Source organism: Leuresthes tenuis, unplaced genomic scaffold, assembly GCF_036924035.1.
Source record: "Leuresthes tenuis unplaced genomic scaffold, fLeuTen1.0.hap1 SCAF_1, whole genome shotgun sequence".
Taxonomy (NCBI): Eukaryota; Metazoa; Chordata; class Actinopteri; order Atheriniformes; family Atherinopsidae; genus Leuresthes; species Leuresthes tenuis.
In genome coordinates this window covers 20538924-20558767 of record NW_027325355.1, presented here as the reverse complement: position 1 = coordinate 20558767, position 19844 = coordinate 20538924, and the positions used below count along the sequence as shown (strand labels likewise).

General features: G+C 41.2%; 1 protein-coding gene across 2 annotated transcripts in view; it reads left to right on the top strand.

Moving 5' to 3' along the window:
* The window catches only part of pard3ba (par-3 family cell polarity regulator beta a), a 154983-nt gene extending 137756 nt beyond the window's left edge, over window positions 1-17227 (top strand). For both annotated transcript variants that reach the window (XM_072363690.1, XM_072363613.1), the window contains 2 exons: window positions 935-1011; window positions 15968-17227. In XM_072363690.1, the coding sequence (XP_072219791.1) occupies window positions 935-1011; window positions 15968-16403 (513 nt within the window). In that variant the 3' untranslated portion in view covers window positions 16404-17227. The remainder of the gene's footprint in view (window positions 1-934; window positions 1012-15967) is intronic.
* The last annotated feature ends 2617 nt before the right edge of the window (window positions 17228-19844 follow it).

Here is a 19844-nt window from a genome sequence, read left to right as displayed (position 1 = left end):
CCTGTACTGACAGCATCTGGTTGATCATTCACAGTCTGAGCCACAAATGGGATCATCCTGGACTTATCCGGCCTTGTGAGTAAGAATGGTACCTACCAGACTACATACCTGAAAGGATCCCAGTGGTCAAAAGGGAGTCTAAGCATGTGTGACTGAATTCAGCTAACTGGGTGCAGACCCTGCTGTCACTCTGTAGGCAAGCATTAGTGACTTGAGTTTGATTGGGGCAGCTGAAGGTAGCCAGCAGAGCCGAATGAGTGGTGGATATGACCCTTTTTTGTCTTTTTTTCCAGTCTGATTCTGGACCATCTGTAGGGATTGCACTCTTTCGATGAGTCCTGCAACTAATGGCTGTCATACTGAGTTAGCATAGCAGCACGACCGAGAAACAGATGTAACATGGCTAGATAAGGATAAGTGGTCATCAGTCATGACTCAGTTTATGGAACTAAACACATTCATGCTTTGGTTTGCTCACTTCCGAGTGTTTGGAGGTAAGCTCTCAGAACAGTGATTTTACTTCCTTTTTTTCTTTTCTTTTCTTTTTTTTTTTACATGTTTCTATTAACTAAATAAATGTTTATCTGAGGGCTACAGTGCTTCATGACACAACACACGTGTAGTGTAGTGTTCTATGGGTGAACCCTTAAGGCATGCATTCTCAGAAAACATTCTATGCATCCAGTGACTTCATTTTCAATTGATCTACTGAAATATAAATGAGGTTAAACATGGAGCCTTAGATATGTGGTTTATAAAAAGGCCTAAAATCTGTAAGCAGCTCGATTGACACATTTTTTTAATTCCCTCTCTCCCTGAATGATTTCCATCACAGCACTTAAGGGCTCAGGGCATTTTCGACCATTCAGCGTTTGAATACGGGAGTCTTTTCTTCGAAAAATATTTACATTACTTGCTCTGTGTTTTCTTACAGATGGCACCACGAGGAGCTGAATCTCGTCCTGAGCCCCGGTATGCAGAGATAGACCGACATTACCCTTCACAACCCAGGTGAGATTGTTGTATGTGTATGCGCATACATGTGTTTTATTCCTCACTGCTGGAAATGAAGGGATAACTTCTTGCCACTCCCTCCTATTGTGTCTACCGCACTCACACAGGCACACACAGACACACAAGCAGCACTGACTAATCCTCTTTGGAGCTTATAATTAAATCTGGAGTGTTTGCCTTGGGAGTGTCTACTCATCCCAGGAATAGGACTGATCAGCTCTCCAGAGAGCAGGGCACAGGCAGGAGGATCTCTCTCTCACACACACACACATGCACAGAGGTTGGTTTGCCTGGATGAAAGATGTATAACCTCGGGTGTGGCTTTGACAGAACTGCGTATTCCTTTTGTTTGTTTAACCATTCTCTTGTCAAATGATGTGGCACACGTGCATCTGTCCAACCTCGACAGAATATTCCCTGTCTTTTGCCTGTAAACTTGTGTATGCACATGCTGAGCAAACGGCATCTTCATGGCCCGACAGCTAAGTGGAGCGTGGAGTGGCGTGGGGCGAGGAAAGCGAGAGCAGGAGAACGAGGAAAAGAGGGGACACCGGGATGGAGAGGAGGAGCACAGAAAAAGAACAGTCATTTCACGGGTTATTGCGCCTCCTGATATGACAGGCACCAGGGAGCGCAGACATCAGCACTGGCTCGGTAGGGGTGGGGGGGACACTGAGAATGTAGGAAGGAGAAGCAAAGAGGAGGAAGGACTGACCAAGACAGAGAGATCAGTCAGCTGTAACTGTGAAGATGAACCCAAATGGAGACAGACAAACTGAGGGAGATTTGGAGAAACTACTCAAACCAAACCTGCAGTTTCACTCAGACGGCTGTTTCATTCTTGAAATGAAAATTTTCCCAGCCTCTCAAATCTGTGTTTTATTTATTTAAGAACAATTTTTGTAGTTGTGGACAAATATATAAAGCCTTAAGTCATTACAAGTGATGCACATCTCACCTTGTTAAATATGAGGTTTTTCTGCTTTTTGATTAGATGAAATGCTGTTGTTGTCACTGTTGGTCAGCAACAAGACTGACAACAGCTTCCAAACCGGAAGTCATGCTTAGCATTTCTCTCAGATTTCTAAAACATTGTCCTCAACAATAAAGATGAGCTTTGGACAGTTTGAAAAAATTGTACATTTCCAATTTAATGTTAATTTGTGTTTCAGTATCTTAATAATTGCAGCCATAAAAATGTCTGTTTACATGATTAGATGTGGGTATGAATCGTGTTCAAATAATAATCGTTACCTCAGTAAATTTTGCTCTTTCTTACTGTTCATCTCCTCTTTGAGATATTTTTAGGCCTAAAACCCAGAGGATAGCATCCGCTTGAAATGCATGTTATACAGTTAACTTGCTTCTAGGGACATTTGCTTCAACAGAAAAGCAAAAGCAAGAGGAACAAAAGGCAGGAGAAGTGCCAGTCAAAGTTTGAATACTGTTCAGACTCACATGTTCGTGTTCTTGTTTCTGATGTTTCTGTAAAGATAAATCACAACTGCTCAGCCCCTTCAAACTCGTCTGACTCTGACTAGTATAAACACACAGGCAAGAAGAGGATGGGATGCAAGTAAATTCTGAGAATGATTTTTTTTTCTTTTCCTTTTCATGGACTGGGGGAAAAACAGGAGAAAAAAAGAGAGCAGACACTGCAGAGAATTGAATGCATTTTTCAAAGTGGAGCTAACTTTGTGCAAAATCCCCCCAGGGGCTGCCATTATTGAAAGCCATTTCCTCTCAAAATGAGTGCGGCTCCACCATTGGTCTGGCTCTCATTAGCATACATTTGGCCTGCCTTTGTGTGGAGCCGGCTGGGGCTGCAGCTGGAGGGGTGGGAGTGAAAGAGGTGAGTGTGTGCATGTGTTTGTGCACCCATAGTTAGAACTGGAGACGCAGAAAAGAGTCGCACAGATGGGAGCATATGGAGAGTAGAGAAGAGGTACGAGTTAGAGACGTGGGGAGCAAATTGAAGCAGAATTAGAGGTGTTCACACAGAATTAAAATATTTTACTTCTAAAATTTTGTTGCTAATTGCCAGTGTGCCATCACTGTTTCCCCAATGAAAACAGTAATCAAAGAAAAATGCCATTTTGCAAACTGAATTAGAGATTTGCAGTCAGGATACTCTACCTAATCACCCACATAATCGTTTGCGCATGGCAGTTTGTTTACACGCGGTTGGCTGTGGATTGCTCTACATTTAGTGTGTGTTTGCACAATGTAGGTGGTAGCAACCAGCTAACACGTTTCAGTGGTGGCAAGTGTCCAGATTCAGGCACCAAGCTCCAGCAACTAGCCATCGGGAGCATCTGCAAACATGTCTCTCTTGTCTCTTCAGAGAGTAACACACCGTTGGCACTGTCAAACCCCATCAATACCTTTTTTTGAGGCCAATTCAGCATTTTGAACATATTAGCCAATGCATGTAGGATAACATGTAGAGTTGTTGTTGGGTCTGTCTGTGAGAGAGATCACTCTGATGAACTCTGTAGCACAGTCAGGTAAAATTTCCTCGTTTATTTTTTTCATGCATGCAGCTGAAATTTTTTCTAAAACATGCATGTAAAAACCAATCCATACGACCTGTCAGTTTCAATTGAACAGCAGATTCTTTTAATTTATACACATCCAAAACACAGCTAACTCCGCTAGTACTATGTTGGATGCTAGAAACTTGACTAATAATGACCTGACTTCTTTGCAAGAGTGTTTTGTATATATTTTTTACATTACTGAATAATGGATAGACCTCTGCTCCCCTTATGCACTGCAAAGTTATGTCTCCGTACACAGGCTGACATTGTGTGTCATAGTCATAAGCAATGTGAGGTGACACAGAAGGAGTCTAGAAGAAGCCCTAAAGAGTAAGAAGACAACACAAACACCATGTAGTTATGCAGTGCCCCGTCTTGCCAGCCTTGGTCTTTCTTTCCATGGACAGTTGGAGAGTTTCCAATGCTGAATAGGTCCAACTCTTTGCAGCAAAAGTTGTTAACCTCAGTTTTTAGGAGATATTATGCTCAGGATAACCAGCAGGTTTCGAAGGTGCCCTACCTTTCAGGAGTATTGTGTTGTTTTTCCACCTGTGTTTCCATCTTTCATGCACTGTCCTACATTTGGCGTATCTCTTGGTCGGTGCACTCGGGTTCAAACAAATACAGACAACCATCAAATTGTTAAGCATCTGCTATCATTCCTGTCATGGTCCACAGGGAAAGACACTATTGCATGTAACAGCTGAGTTTCCAGAGAGTCAGTCTCGGCCTGTGAACAAACTGGCATGCACGCCAGAATATGAGGTGATAGGTATACTGGTGATGAGATCTGCAGGTGAGTGGTCTCAGTGGGAGGATATATTGTTAGTAAAATACAAGGTGGTTAATTTCTGTGTTTGCCTTCAGTCAGATAATCGTCTCAGGCTGTCAACAGCAGTTACAAGCACTTCTATTTTGAAAATTGCCTTGTGGCATTGCAATGCAGCTGTCTGATGGTTGCATTTCATCACATTCTTCCAAAATATGAGACCATTTCCAAAGATCGTTGTTCCGTTGGGTGATTGAGACCCAAAATAAAGGAAGAAAGGGTCAAGTTTCACAACTGTTGATTTTTCCTTTATGAAATTGGCCTATGAAAAAGTCAGTATTTCTCACAGTCAAACAAGAATAGACCAGAAAGTTAAAGTAGACCCAACTGACATGTATTTTTTGTTTGTTTTACTGGAAAATATTACTCATTTTATTATGGCAGCCCAACTTTTGATACATTAAATCAGGTTCTGTCTGGCTATTCCCACCTCTCAAATCAAGAGACCTGAAGGAGTGGATGCCAAAATAGGAGGTCTGATGGAAAGAAACTTCGGACCTCAGACCAAGACATACTGCTGAGGGCCACTGCGCCACAGCCAGCAAGAGAAACTCAAGTCAGAGAGAGAGAGGATTTGGAAAGGGGACTGTAAGTTGCAATGCTGAGAGGTTTGCCCCAGGGAGGGTGATGGTACTACTTTGGCTCTTGCCTCACTCTCCACCAGCCATTAACACAGGGGGGGCAGCTCAGCCTCCGGATAGGCTCCACGCTTTGGGACACACTCAATTACACACGCACAAACACAAACTCACACATGCACATGGCCATATGGAGAATATTAACATCATTACCAATTCAAAGCAGCGGGTCAACGGCGAGGTGACCCAGCCCCTGGTTATCCAATCAGAGCAACCCCTGATCCACTCCCCTAAGGTGATTGGATTAGGGGGCCAGGTTGGCACAGCAACGTTGCTGGCCAGGGATGATAATTGGCTGATTAATGTGCAGCTGATGGCCACTGCGTTCGAGAGCACAGAGCTTCAATCGGAAACTGGCCTCATGAAGGTCTTGTCACATCCGAACAATGGCAATGACCCACAGAGAAGGACACAAGTTGTGTGCATGTGTGTGTGTGTGCGTGTGTGTATCCAGTCAGACCTTAGTAACCAAAAACCCATCTCGGGTCCCCATACCCATTTCTAACTTATGTCATATAGCAAGATGGCTCCAAATAGACTTCGACTTGTGAGGACCTCAGGCAATTATCATTTTCTGCATGTGTTTTTACAGTCCGTCATTCTGAGGAGCCTCTCGTGTTCATTGTTTGGAGAGTGACCGAAAGCTCAGCGCCCTCATCGAGAACTCTCTGCCCTCCTTAAAAAAACACAGGACAACTTCTTGATTGTCCACAGCATGTCAAGTATCCACTAGTATGTGGGAAAGTGTCCCTTAAGGACTGAACTGACCTCCCTGAAAAGTGCACGCACATTCTCCCCAGACTTACAGCCACTTAGCTCTCTCCGTCATGTCCCAGCAGATAAACCCTTTTAACCCAGGCTGTGTTAGCTCAGGTCCTAATTGGACACACCTGAAAATACGGGACAGAAAAGAAGAGATGGCTCTGTCCCCCTTGCATTGAAACAAACGTATTAATTCAAGTTAAATGAATACATTTCAAATTTACATATTTGTTCTTTCATTCCTGATCCAGTCTCTTATTTTCCCAACTGGAAAAAAGCTCCCAGAATTCCAGTCATACCTCATAAAGTGAGACCGCTGCATTTATTGCAAAGGTCTGTTATCATTTTAGCTCTGTGATATTGTTTGGCCTGTAGTTTGAAGCTTGCAATGAATTCATATGGTTTGTTTTTTTTTCCAAGGTCAGTAGAGAAATCATATCATTGTTGCTCTTGTCCCATCTTTATTAAAGCCCAGTCCTGCTTCTCTCAGCTTCATATATGATCAACTGCTTCCCTGCCTGCTGCTGTCCAGCTGCCAAATGACTCACTTTAAACTCATCCAACTCAGTTAAAGTTATTGTCTCTCTAAGTCATTTCATTTCTTGAGAGCACAGAAGCCTTTCTTGCTTTCTTGCCCTGCGACGGTTCGTAATGGTTCAGGATCCTAGATAATTTACTTTAAAAGTTTATTCAACTCCCTTTTATTGTAAAATAATAACAATAAATGAGGAGTTCAGGAGTATCTAAGGCAGTGTGATTTCCTGCGAGGTGTCCTGACCCTTCTCTTTTTTTGCTGGCTCTTTGTGAAGGAGAAGAGTGTGTAATAGTTGCAGTATTTGTGCATCCAACACTGTTTGTGCTCAGACATAGAAAAATGTAATGGAATCAGCAGAAGGAAATGAAAGGGCTTTAACCAGCTCTGTCACATGCACAGCTGAGGCACCGGTGGCCCTACCCGTTTACAATAACTCCTCGTTCACTGCTTTTCACTGATTCCATCAATCCTTCTGTCTGCATTTCTCTGTCACTTTTGTTTATATCTCTCTTTGTCTCTTTGTATCTCGCCTTCGCCATCCGTCTCATAGGTCCATGTACGAGAAAATGAAATCAGCGCGTTATAAATAAAACAAAAGGAATACACTTTGAGGCCTCAGCGCGCCCTGTGAGCTCAACAAAAAATACAAAGCCTGGCATGTAGAAGTCTGCATGACAAATACAAGTCCACAAATATAGATGAACGGGCAGGAGTCTGTGAGACAAAGGAGTCTCCGTGAATTCAAATGTTGTCTTCTGTGCTTTGGTTGAAACAGAATATAATAGCAATGGAGTGAACTTATTTTGCACTGTTCAGAATCTGAATATGTGCAGTAGAGAAAAAAACTCCCATATGTTTCCATCATCAGCTCCTACTCAACTGTTTTTCCCTTGGCACGTCTCTGTTACATGATTGCTCTCCTTCTTAGAGTACTGTTCAAGAGGTAAATCTGACCTTTGACTCTGTTATTAATGGCTGGCTCTGCTTGGAATTGCACAATCAAAGACGTTTTTGCTGTCGTTTTAGAGCTAAAGCACCTAAATGCTTTGAAATTCTTCTCATTGGTAAATAAATATGGCCATATATTGTGGTAGAAGAGTTGAATGAATAGTTATTGATATTCAGCTCAAGCAGGACATCATTAAAATAATGAATGGAGCTTTAAATGTTCCTTTAAGCTGTATCTACTCCTAATTTACATACAAGCTGTTTGCCCCGGTGCCTCCCATCCCTCCTCACCTTCTCATTTCTTACTCAAAGCTCCTGCTGTTACCTGCCATTGATACTGTACACACTCCCCATCATAGCTCATTATATAGTAGCAGAGAGTGTAAACATAAGTCCATTTACATGAGGCGCGTGCATCTAGGTGAGAGCCTATTTCCACTGCTGTTGTTTACATAAGCCAGTTTGATTAGTAGAGCTGCCTTGATGGCCAGGGTCAGAATAGCTCATGGTTCCCTCTGAGACTGAGCCACTTAGGTCTGCTCTGTGTCTTTGGCACTCAGCTAGTACAGTGCCATTACCAGTATGACTTTATACCCGCTTGTGTGTTTGTGAACATGGATGAATTTGGACATTCTGGACAATTTCTCATACAGTAATGAGTATGTCAACTTACTAAACACACAGCATTAGGTATTTTTATAATAAGTCATTTTTCCAGTAATTGAGGTCCACTCTCCTCAGATTACAGGAAATGTTCATGCTCTGGCTTTACTTATCACTTAGAAACCAAGAAAACATACAGCCGTATCACTAACTTCAACCACAGATTGAATAAAGTACAGGAAGACTATGCTGATAAGCATATGAATGAATATATGCGTGGGAGTGTTTGGCAGTAGGATGCAGCAGCTGTTTTTTGCTGAGCGGTTAATATATTTTGCATGCAAGGTGAGCAGATAATTGGCAGATGTGCTCACATATGTATCCATATGCTCCCTCCATCTTTGCAATCAGAACATTAATGAATTCAATAAGCAAATGTCATTCAGTTGACATTAGTGTCAGTTACATGTATGAGCATTTGCACTCATTTCTTTGTGTATGGATGAGAAGACAAACCTGTCGACCTGTTTATCCATCTACTCCCATGTTTCCAAAAACCTGTGGACAGGGTACAGTGACTACAGTCAAACCCTATGTTTAAAGGAAATAATGCAGACTTTGTATGTAACTTTAATTGTTAGATTTATTTCATTTGATGCCAGCAGTAAGTAAGTTAATAAAAAAATGTTTTACCAGGGATTCCGACTAATTGTATTGCCTCTATGACTTCCACAAAGAATTCCAGATATTTATTAGTTTTTTACTTTGACTTTATCATCTTAGATCAACTCCGGCCCAGAGAAAGTGGTAGCGTGTCTGTATATTTACATATTTGTCTTCTTTTGGTGGAGCCTCAGTTCTCAGTTGTGGATGCAGAACAATTGTTTTTACTGGCAATTGTTTTCAAAAGTCTTCCTCATCTCATGTATTGATTTTTACTACAGAATTAAGCCTGTTCCTAATGTGGTACTGCCTGAGGGCCCAAAGATCAAGGCCCTTCAGGGTTGGTTTCACCTTGTCCCTTCTGTAGTGAGATTTCTTCAGATTCTCTGAATCCATTTGTTATAATATTAGCTACAGGAGCTGATTAAATCCCCCTTTGCATCTTTCTGTCAATATTCACACACTGCCATTCGCAACTTTTTCTACTTATCTTAACCCTCCAGAGTTGCCAAGTCCACTTACTGTAAGCGACTTTGCACTTGTTTTTTTTAAGAACATTATTGCCTGTTTTGCGATTGTTGAGCTCAGGTTGAGATCAGGTTGCTTGTCCTGTCATGAGATCTGGCAACACTGGCTCCAGTGGAGTTTAGTGCAAAACAGGATGCTTTGGTGAAAAGAAAACACACTTTTGGAGCAAAACCCTAATGTTTTTAGCTGATAGATTGACTTTGAATGGCAGCATTTGAGTCATTTAAGTGTGTGGGTATACTCTGTAACATGTAAGCAGGAATAAGAATGGGATTCCCTATTTGCAACTCATAGAGCACTCTTATTGGAATAATAGTTTCAAGAATTTTCTTATTTACATTAAGGACAATAGCCAGAATATGTTTGTCCATGTGCCATTGTTTATTTTCCACAGCTGTAGTTTGTACTACATTTACATTGAATCGTTGATTTATGTTATTATCTAACATAGTTCTAAAGGTGTAGATGTAAAATTCGTCATAAACGATACAAAAGTCCCACTTTACCAGATTTAGTTAAACTTTGTCTTCCAGAGTGTGCGTCTCTATGTTCTGACAAAGACATATGGTTGTTTTCCAGCTGTTGGGGGGTATTCAGGGGACCCGGGTGGTGAGACTGAGGGTCTAATGAGGAATTGGGGATGGTGGTGTGGGGTTACTAATTTTCTCTGTCCATTTCCTGGGGGCAGGTGCAGGATAACCACCATACACACAGATTCCTCACTGTCAGAAGGCGGAAGTTATGCCTAAACAGCAACACCCACTCTGGCAGTCCCAGATGGATACTGACACGTTTTTTTTGTTGTTGTTTTTTTTTCCACTGCTGAGTGTGTAATCATATACTCTCCCAACACATATTCACATGCATAGCTCTGAATGTAATATTGAGTCTATCATTTGCTCTTACACATACTCTCACAGGCTCTCGGAGGGCGGTTGGGAGTGTGGTATATGGTGATGATGTTCTCAGAGTGTGAGTCAGATGTATTAGACAGCGTGTCATTACAGCTTTCCACTCTAGTTGGTCCCTGTGGTTCACATCACACCTTGCACTGTTGCTCTATATAGACCTATGAGGGGCACGCTGGAGTCTCATCTGTCTCGTGCTAAACTCAGCCTTTTTTTTTTTTTTTTTCCATGTGCATCTCGTTCTGTTTCTTTACACCGTCTCCATTTTCCGCCTTGACTTCTGCAAATCATTTACGCATCAAATTCGAAGAAAGTAGCTGGAAAATTAAATAAATCCACTGCTGTTTTCCAAAGTATTTTACACACTCGCTCAAATGGAAAAAAAGCATCCACAGACATTACAAGATAAGTTAGGTTAGAAATACATTTGACAATTAGTTCAGTCTAATTTGAAGCTTTTTGAAATGTCATCTGTACATTATCTTCCCAGCTTCTCAGCACTGTCATACCATCTGTCAATCTCATACAGACAAATAGTAACTTCTTTAATTACTGCTGTGTTATACTGTCACTCATACACATGATACTCTGCAAAGGAGGAGAATAAGGACCTATCAAATACTAAATAATTTCTGAGTCTCTATTTTCCTTTTTTGACACTCATTCAGGTGTATTTACTTGTCTGAGCACTGCTCATGAAAACCTCTAATTTACATGAGATGTTTTAATGAATAAAACCTTTGGTTTTGACATTTCAAAAAGTGTGTGTGAAATGTACTTGACAGGAGAGTGAGAGCACACCTACTGTTTGTCCCTGGCTGTCACATGCTCTTTTCAAGCTAGATTAGTGGGTACAGGTGAGCTCCTCTAACTGTCATCGCCAACGCAAACAACGTTTTAATCCAACAGAAATGAGTTTTTTGGTTCACTCAGACCAAAAGTAAAGTTTCACCCTGCCCTCGGGATATTGTTTTGTTTTAGAAGGGGATGGATAAAGACTACACAACATGATCTTTTCTGTCTGGGTTACGGTTGGAAGGAGGTGCAATGCATTTAAAACCTACATTACAACCCTCTTGTTTCTTCACTGGTGTTTACTCTCTGTCTTTCGTGCAAATATATTTAATTCCCTTGCTCCCTCTTCCTGTTCCTCTTAGTTATATGCTAAATAGCACAGAGACTTACTGACTAACTGAGTTATGTAAGTCAGCAAGTAAACGGAGATCTCATTCTGACACTTTGAATATACAAACACAGCCATGTCTGGCTCGCTCTGTGACTCACTCAGTTGTACTGGAAATGCTCTACTTGGCTCCTCTGGATTCACTCATAATTTATCGAAAATTCTAGCACTGCAGGCTTTCGACATAGATTGAGGACATTTTACTTCACCCAAAAAACATACAGGCTAAACATGTTCACTTCCCTCCTACTGCCAACCAGGCTGAAGCCAGCTGCGTGACCCAGCAATGAGGAGCTCTGGATGGGTCACTGAGAGCTGTGGACCCCCTAATCCCCCAGCTGCTTGACTGGGGGACACACACAGTTACTCATATGGCTGTAGGCAGTCATGCCATTAGCTGCAGTACCTCACAACCTCCCCCATGTTTGATTTGACCATTAAGAAAAAGAAAACACACCACATGTTCATGAGATCATCCCTCTTTTGAAAAGCAAGGCATTCACCTCTTTAACCTACTTCCTTATAAGCATAAAAAGATTGTGTTATTTCAGGGTTAGAGGTCATCATGATGTATGAATCACCTCTAAATGGTTAATCCTAATCGGTTTTACACTTAGTCATCCACAAAATTGGTAAAAGGAAAATTTGGCTAAGCGCTATGCGTCAGCCTTTGTGCACTAATTCAAGTAGATGAGTCTATCAGGAACTATGCACCAAACTTGCATGCTTTTTTTTTCCCCCAGCAAGAATTTGTGCAGAGGACACTATATTGTTGAATGGTTGCTCCTCACTAAAATGTATTGCTTGTCATTTGACTGCTTTGCCCTCATTATTACCCTTCCTACAACAGTGAGGATAAGAAAGGAAGAAATTATGAGACAGAAAGAGGATAGAGGGAATTAAAAGAGTGAGTGCAAGAGGGGATGTACTGATATTAAGAAGAGAGGTTGGAGAGGTGATGGAGAGACAAGTGGAGCAGAAAGGAGATGGAGACAGCAATTAATATGGAAGTGGAAAAGATGAGGGAATTAAAGATCGCAGAGGGGGACATATAAGGCGAATGATGAAAGAATTAAGGGGAAGCCAAAGGAGGCTCCTGTCTGTTTGGGTGGCCCTGAGTCGGGTTGAGGACCCAGGTGTTCCCCCTCCTCTAACTCTGCATCACTCCATCCCTCTTTCTTTCCCTCTCAGTGCCTCCCCTGGTGGCCTTCACCATTTAATCTGGATTAATGAGGAGTTTGACCTTCGCCTCTCTTTTTCTCCCTTTCCACTCCTGCGCTACCTCCTCACAGAGCAGCTTCTTGGCAGGAATATATTGTTTTTGCCCAGACTCCACATCTGCTTGTGTCTCCCCACATCTTAATTTCAGATAGAATCTCATTTCTCTCAGACTTTTTTCGTCATGGTCTTTTTGCTTCTTCAACCCGTTTTATTCCTTATCTCAAGTCTTGATGGTGCACGTGTGCACATCGGTATGTGTGTGGAACTCCATCTTCTGTGCTCTGCTGACTGACAAGGCAGTGCTGTTCACTTTTGAGACCACCTGTGTATCCTGTCCCACCGCTCTGTTTGGGTGGTCAGGCCTCCCAGTCCTCAGAAAACACACTATACTGGTACGTGGGACACACACAGATATGTAGAAGTTCACATCACCACAGTCCGTGAATATCCTCAAGGGAAGTCTGCAGACACAAACTCACAACCAAGCTGTGTGCTACATAATCTGTGGTGAGTGAGTCATTCTAATTGGCCAGTCAACAGGTGCTGAGCTTGACTCGAGGGACTGAATGGAGGAGACGTGGGGATATGATTACAGAACAAGGGAGAGGCTAAGCTCAAAGCTTCTGTATAATAACACCAGTGTGAGCAATTGTTGAAGGGTGGGAAGTAAATGTCTAAATCTGTTATTCTGCTCTTTATAGCTGATTGACATACTGTTATATCAGTTTGAACTATAGCCAGACATCTGCTATTAGGCGGTTTTCAGGGTCAGACCAACAACAGCACTGCCTCAAAAATGTGTGTTTATATGCATTTAAATGACCAGGTCATTGTTCGTATCTGTTAATGAATTATTCTTAAATATTATCCATTATAGAGATTCATTTTCCATAATCTGAGAAGGAGCTGAAGCATATCTTAGTTTTACTCCTTCCTGCACTGTACAAACATAAAAAGGCGATTATCACCTATGTTCATGTACTTAATTCTTCATACATTTAATATGTAGCAATATATTCCATTTTTGGGGGGGAATCATGGAGGTCACGTCCTCCAAGCTAAAGAGTTGGAGGTCCATCCAGCTTTTTATTAGCATGAAATTCAAAAGCCAGCTTTTGTGATGGTATGAGGGCGCATTAGTGCACATGGCTTATGTAACATGCACAACAGTGAAGGCATCATTATTGCTGGCTGATATGTACAGGTTTTGGAGCAGCATACGTTCCCATCCAGATGGCGTCTTTTTCACAAAAGGCCACACTTATTTCAACTAGAGTGCCAAGCCACATTCTCCATGCATTACAACACATGGCTCCTGAACTGTTGTGCATCGGAAATCGACTCAAGCAAAAATGAGTCAAATAAATACACTTTAAAAACTGAAAAAGCAGCAGGTCTCCGCTGTTCCAAATGCTTTGTACTGTTATTCTAAAATCTGCTACATTTAGACTGACTGCAAAATAAGTCAAACGTGAAACCAAAGACAATTAATGAGGAAGCAGCACTGTGGAGCCCCAGCACTCTATTGAATACCTTGAAATACACCATTTAAAGTCAGGTCACGGTTTCTCTTTAGCATTTAGTCAGAGACAACCTATGAAATGTTGTGTTGTGGTGTAATTGCTGATGAGCACTTCTCAGTTTTCCTGGCAAATAATGATAAAATAAATCAAATCACGTTTGATATTACTATAAGAAAGTTATAACGATGCGTTAAACAAGTTGTCTGGTTTTCTGCGTAAGTTGAGGCCAACAGTTACCCGTTTTCTCATGTCATCAGATGTTAACCACAAATCTGAGCCATGCCCCACCTCTGGTGAAAGTCTGTATAGAAATCCCTCCATATTGTATTTGAGTAAACCTGCTAAAAACAGACAATAAACCAAAGCAACCGCGTAATTTATTTGCATTTGACTCACGTGTGCAATAGCTCCACTTGTCTCTTGGAAAGCAGGTAATCTCCCAAAACTCTAGTTCCTCTAGCAAATAGAGCACAGTATTCACTACAGATGTTGTGAGACGATGGTGACACTCATCAGCATATGTATTCATTAAAGTTATTCATGTCAAAAACTCCTCTAATCCTGCCCGACTAACATTGTAAAATAGGTAATGGAGTCTCATATTTAAGCTCAAAGATCGTTTCTTTAATCAATTTCTGATGTTTCCACTCTTACTTGAATTCATTGTTTTGTCACTGTTGAATCTTTATCCATGAAATTAAGCTTTGTGTTTACAGCTTGAACCAAATGCTAATTCTTGGCCTCTATTGGGGGGCAAATGGAAATCAGTGCTTTTAACAGTCATGTTTATAAATGAATACCGGTGATTTTAGAAAATCATGTTGAACCCAAGATTAGGTTAAAAAGGTGTTTTATTTAACCATAAACCAGCTCATAAACTTCAAGCTCAGGTGTTGTTGGTGAATCTGTGCCTCTCTGGAACAAGGTTTCCTGGCCTGTGGCCAGTTCTCTACTGACTGAAACACAAAAAACTGGCACAGTCTCTAAGTCAGCACGAGAAGCAGCTTCAGCGAGAAGAACTCACTGACAGCATGGAGTTATCTATCATAACCCCTTGCGGTCAGTGAGTTTGAATTGATCATTTTTGCCGGCGTCAGTGGAAGGAGGCGATAAGCTGAGTGGCATGTGATTTTGATCTGTTGCGCACTTTGGAGACAGTTCCATAATTTTTGACATCTTACTATAAATGGTCGAAAAGAGCTGCAGTAAGATAGCGATGCGTTTAACACAGAAGTTGGCAGGAAAGTTTGTTTGGAATCTACAGAAGAGCCTTTGTGTGTGAGAGAGCAAAGCTGTTTGACTAAAGGATTTTGAATTAGTTGAATGCCAAAAGTTTGACTTTAGAATGCGGACAGGAATTTTGCAGCTCACCACTTTTGAAAACTTTTACACTCACATTGGCTTGACTTGTTTGTCACTCAGCTCTGGAAACATCACATAAGATGGAAAACATTTGGGTATGAATGAAAGGTGAGCTGCCTTCCCTTTTCTTTTCTCCTCTCCCTTTTTGCTTCCCCTCTTTCACCCTCTCCCCTGTCCCCTCTCTAGCCTCACTCTTCCTCCCCCTCCACCCCTCCGAAGCCCCCGTGTCGCCTTACCCAGGGGTTTAGCCCCTAATCACCCACAGCTAGTGGGAGGGAACTGGAGACTTCCAGCTGGCTGCCTCGTTACTGCACACCCCTGAGACACACACATTCCTCCACACACAAGCTGAACGCACACACAACCTGATATATGCTTACCAAGGCATTTGCTGTTATCTCTTGGCATCTCTCCATCCACGTCCCCCCACAACTCAATCCTGTCAAGGCCACTGCCTCGCCACGTAAACTGAATAACAGAAGGAGGCTTACAACAAGGGAGAGCCAAATCTCTGGCACATACTCTACTCCAGACCAGTTCAAACCTGTATTAAATATTGTCATCAACTGTATTTTAAAGCCTCCATCTATAAGAGCATGTGACTTCATGTCTTGAATCTTTACTGATACCTTCTGGCAGTCCTACAGTCCAAATCCTGGCTATTATCAGTTACAAAAACGTTCTCATAGACAACCATCTTTCTGTTTCAGGAGGGATCCATATGATTATCCCACTCACTCCAGACCTGTGCCAAGAGACCCAGGCCCATACCCCAGAAACCACCAGGACCCTCCAGGTTCCAGTCACCCTGGACGATTGCCACTCCCTCAGTCGTCCACACAGCCCCAGCCAGCACCCGGCTACACACGCTACTACCCGTCGTCTTCCCACACAGGTCAGAAGCACCATGCGGCACAGAGGCAGGACGTCCCTCCCTCTCCCAGCGCAGTTCACAGAGGGCAGCCCTACCATGATGCCATCAGGGGGAGAGGAGACGGCTACCGGCAGGCCAGCCCCGGCCGATACACCAGCCCAGAGAGGTACCCCGCCGCCAGGGATCGCTACACAAGCCCAGATCACTACCGCGATGGAGATGAAAGACAACCTGACCCAAGACGAAAGAACCCCTTAATAAATGCGGTGTAAAAACATAGTCCCTCTTCTAACTCCTTAAATGTAAAGATTAAAATTCAACTTAATTTAAGTGTATCCGTATTAGTGGAACATAATAAGCAACAAGATTAAAGATTGAGGTGTGTAAATACCTATATGTCTTTGGTAGGAATGCTTGTTAAAAAGTATATAACAGCAAGACAAAGATTTTATAAGATAAGATTAAACTAAGAACAAATTATTGTACTGATATATTGTGAAAACCTGGTGCCAAATGTTGTATAGAATGAAGTATATGCATTAAAAGTAGTGCAGATTTGCATTTTGCACAAGCTGATCACACTGAAGGAAATGAAGTCGGATCACCTTGATCAGCTAGACTGCTACAGCACAAGAGAAACAGGAAGTCAGCCAACAGGAAAAGGAAGTAACTGCCCTTCTTGTGTCTTCTAGCCCTTGATGTTTTGTCGCTTGGACTTCCTTCACATCCTGCTGTCATGCTGGAAGTTTTGGGTGTTTTTTTGCCTTTGATTATTCGTTGAGACCAATATATTTACTGGGCTTTTATTAAGTGTATAATTGCATTGCATACATATATTATCTTGTGCTTCTAATAAAATGTAGAAATCTTTGATCAGCACATATGTTGTGGGTTATAAAGGTAAGCTATGTGACTCCTCGTGTTTTGTTCAGTTAATAAAGAATTAAATTAAACTTTTTATCTTTTAACATATCAGACCTAAGTGTCGCTGCATTGAAAATGTGTCAGTTGTGGTTTGATTTGAATATGTTGTCAAATAAGTGCATGATTTTTTTTACAAACACTTTGCAATAAATATTTTGAGATTTTCATCCTATTCCACTCCAACTTCATTTGGTCCTATTTCAGTTAGTCAGGATATGCATATTTGAAATATTCAGTCAAACACCATGAGTCATCACTTTAAAACTCTATTATGATATTAAGCTTAATTTTTGTGAGCACAATCTCCAGATAAATTTGCCCTGTGAGATGACTGATAAGAGTAGCCAGCTTTCTGATAATGACTGAATTATCTCCAACAATTAGAGGCAGGAAAATCTCCTCTAGAAAATTATTAATACCCAATTTGCTCTCAGACGTAAAGATGGCACTGATTGGTGAAATTAGCCCTGATATGGGGTATAATTGTGTGTGCGGAAAGGGCTTTTTCTATCTGTTAATTTTGAATTAGCATCCAGGCCAGTAGGGAGCAGGCATATGCTGATCTGTCTGGTCTCTGCATTGGCATGACCCTCCCCTGTCTGAGCCGAAATAGACCTCAAACCAACCAGCACAGACAGATAAGTGTTAATCAGCTGCTTTATTTAAAGCAGTTAGACTCATGGCACATATGCTCCTGACCTATTTCAGAGGAGACGCTGGCTGTTTGATCAAGTGATAAGCACGGGCTTACTATTACACATTTCTATGCACGTTGCGCTTTTGAAAAAACTGGTGATACAATGTTTTTCGCAAACCAAAATAGCTAAATCAACAAGAAAAGGAAAAAGGAGCTGTCTGCTGGTCATCCTGTGATAACAAAACCAAGGAAATTACTTGCTGACAAATAACAAAACCAATCAAGCACATGTAAACAAGCGGTGGATCTGGGAAACATTTTGAAATAAAAACTATGATTTAAAAATGGGTAAATAAAAGTAAAGAGTCTGTGTTAGCTTTTTCTGACAAAAGAATAAAAACGAAAATCCCATTTTCAGTCTCATTTCACACTTTAAAATAGCCACGAGGGAGTTATGGGTGATTTAGTTAATTAGTAGTCACATCCACCATACACTGTACACCACCAGTCTTTAACATTATGAGAAGCATGCAGTGATAATACAAACATGACGGTATGGTAATGCACGCATGGAACACAGAAAAAGCGTGGATATAGAGCACCAGATAGGACTTAAGCTCTCGTTTTCCGTTATCTCATATAACACCATATTGCAAGTGAAAAGATATGAAAGTCAATGTTGAATGTGCAGCAACTACGTGTCAGAGAAAAAGAGCTTGTGTATGTATATTAGCTGAAATAATCTTCCACTTGTCAGTATAATACCCTGTGAGGCAACACACAGCAATCACAGCGAGGGATTTAATATTACTATATGTTTTCAGGGATGTGATTACTATGAATAATTTAACAAAGGCAACACAACTACTTTATTTGTATTAAAAGTGCTCACGGGACTATCTGTGTGACTGCTTTAATGAGACACAAAGTGGGAGAAAAAAGCTGATAAACAGTTCATTACTGCAGCAAAGACAACTTTCTTATGTGCAGGGCAGCCATGTTGGACCTGAAGGTCATGTGGTGAGGTTTCTCTGACTTTTACAATCTGAAATCTGACACTGGGGAAACCCCAGTTGATCATTCGGGGCAGAAAGAGGGAAACGTCCACATCTGACTTTAAATGGAACGCATTCCATCAAACACGATCTCTGTTGGATTTCAAAGCCATTCAATAAAAACCAACAGGTTTACACCACAGATGTCAAAAATGGCCTGAGAGGTCAAAAGTCAAAGAGAATTGTGGAAATCTGAGTCAGCAAAAACATGGAATTTTGAAAAGGAAATTATTTAGGAATGTTTAGGTTATATAGCACAGAAACATAATTTATACATGATATTCAACATCATTCTTCATATCTACAAAACTGACTCATTAATGAAGAATCTAACAGGGTCTTTATATAACTCTAATACTATTATCACATGTACTTGTCCCTGAGTAAGATGACTGTGGCTTAACAACATACCGTAGCACCCAAAGGCTTTGCATGGAGTCCTTAGATCCCATCTAAACCTGTGGTAAAAGTTCCCTTTGCTTGGCTAATAAGCCCTTGAGCCTTGGTCTATTTTGTGAAACTTCCACTGGAAAAACCTCAAATTCAGTCAGTAACTGTGAGGACAGAGCTAAACAATCTTGGTCTCTATGGATAAAATACACTAGCGCAGAATCATGAAAAGATAAATAATATTTCCTTATCTTCATCATGAAACCTGAGGGAGAGTTGAACATTTCTAACCAAGATCGACATTGTCCCTCCCACCAAAAACTAAACACAGGGTTATATAGGTTATATAGAGTATATATATATTTCAGAGCTGTTCATCGATTGAAAAGTTCAATGTCATGACTCTGTAGTTAACTGCAAATCTATTTTGGTTTATAATCCGTTGAAATGTTACCCAAATGGGAGATTTTTAAATGCATATAGTCCATTCAAATGTACTACCAGTTCCCTTTGAGAATCTTGTGCTGTACATGCTATTTAATCAAGTTTGTCAAAAGAAACTGGCAGAGGGAAGCAACAAATGCATGCAGACAGATGTAGATAGATGTTTTAGTGTCCATCCTCAAACATCCACAAACCAAATTTGACTCAAGTTGACTCTTTTTATGGGATGGCTAAATTTAATAAGTTTGTGCAAGATTTGGGGG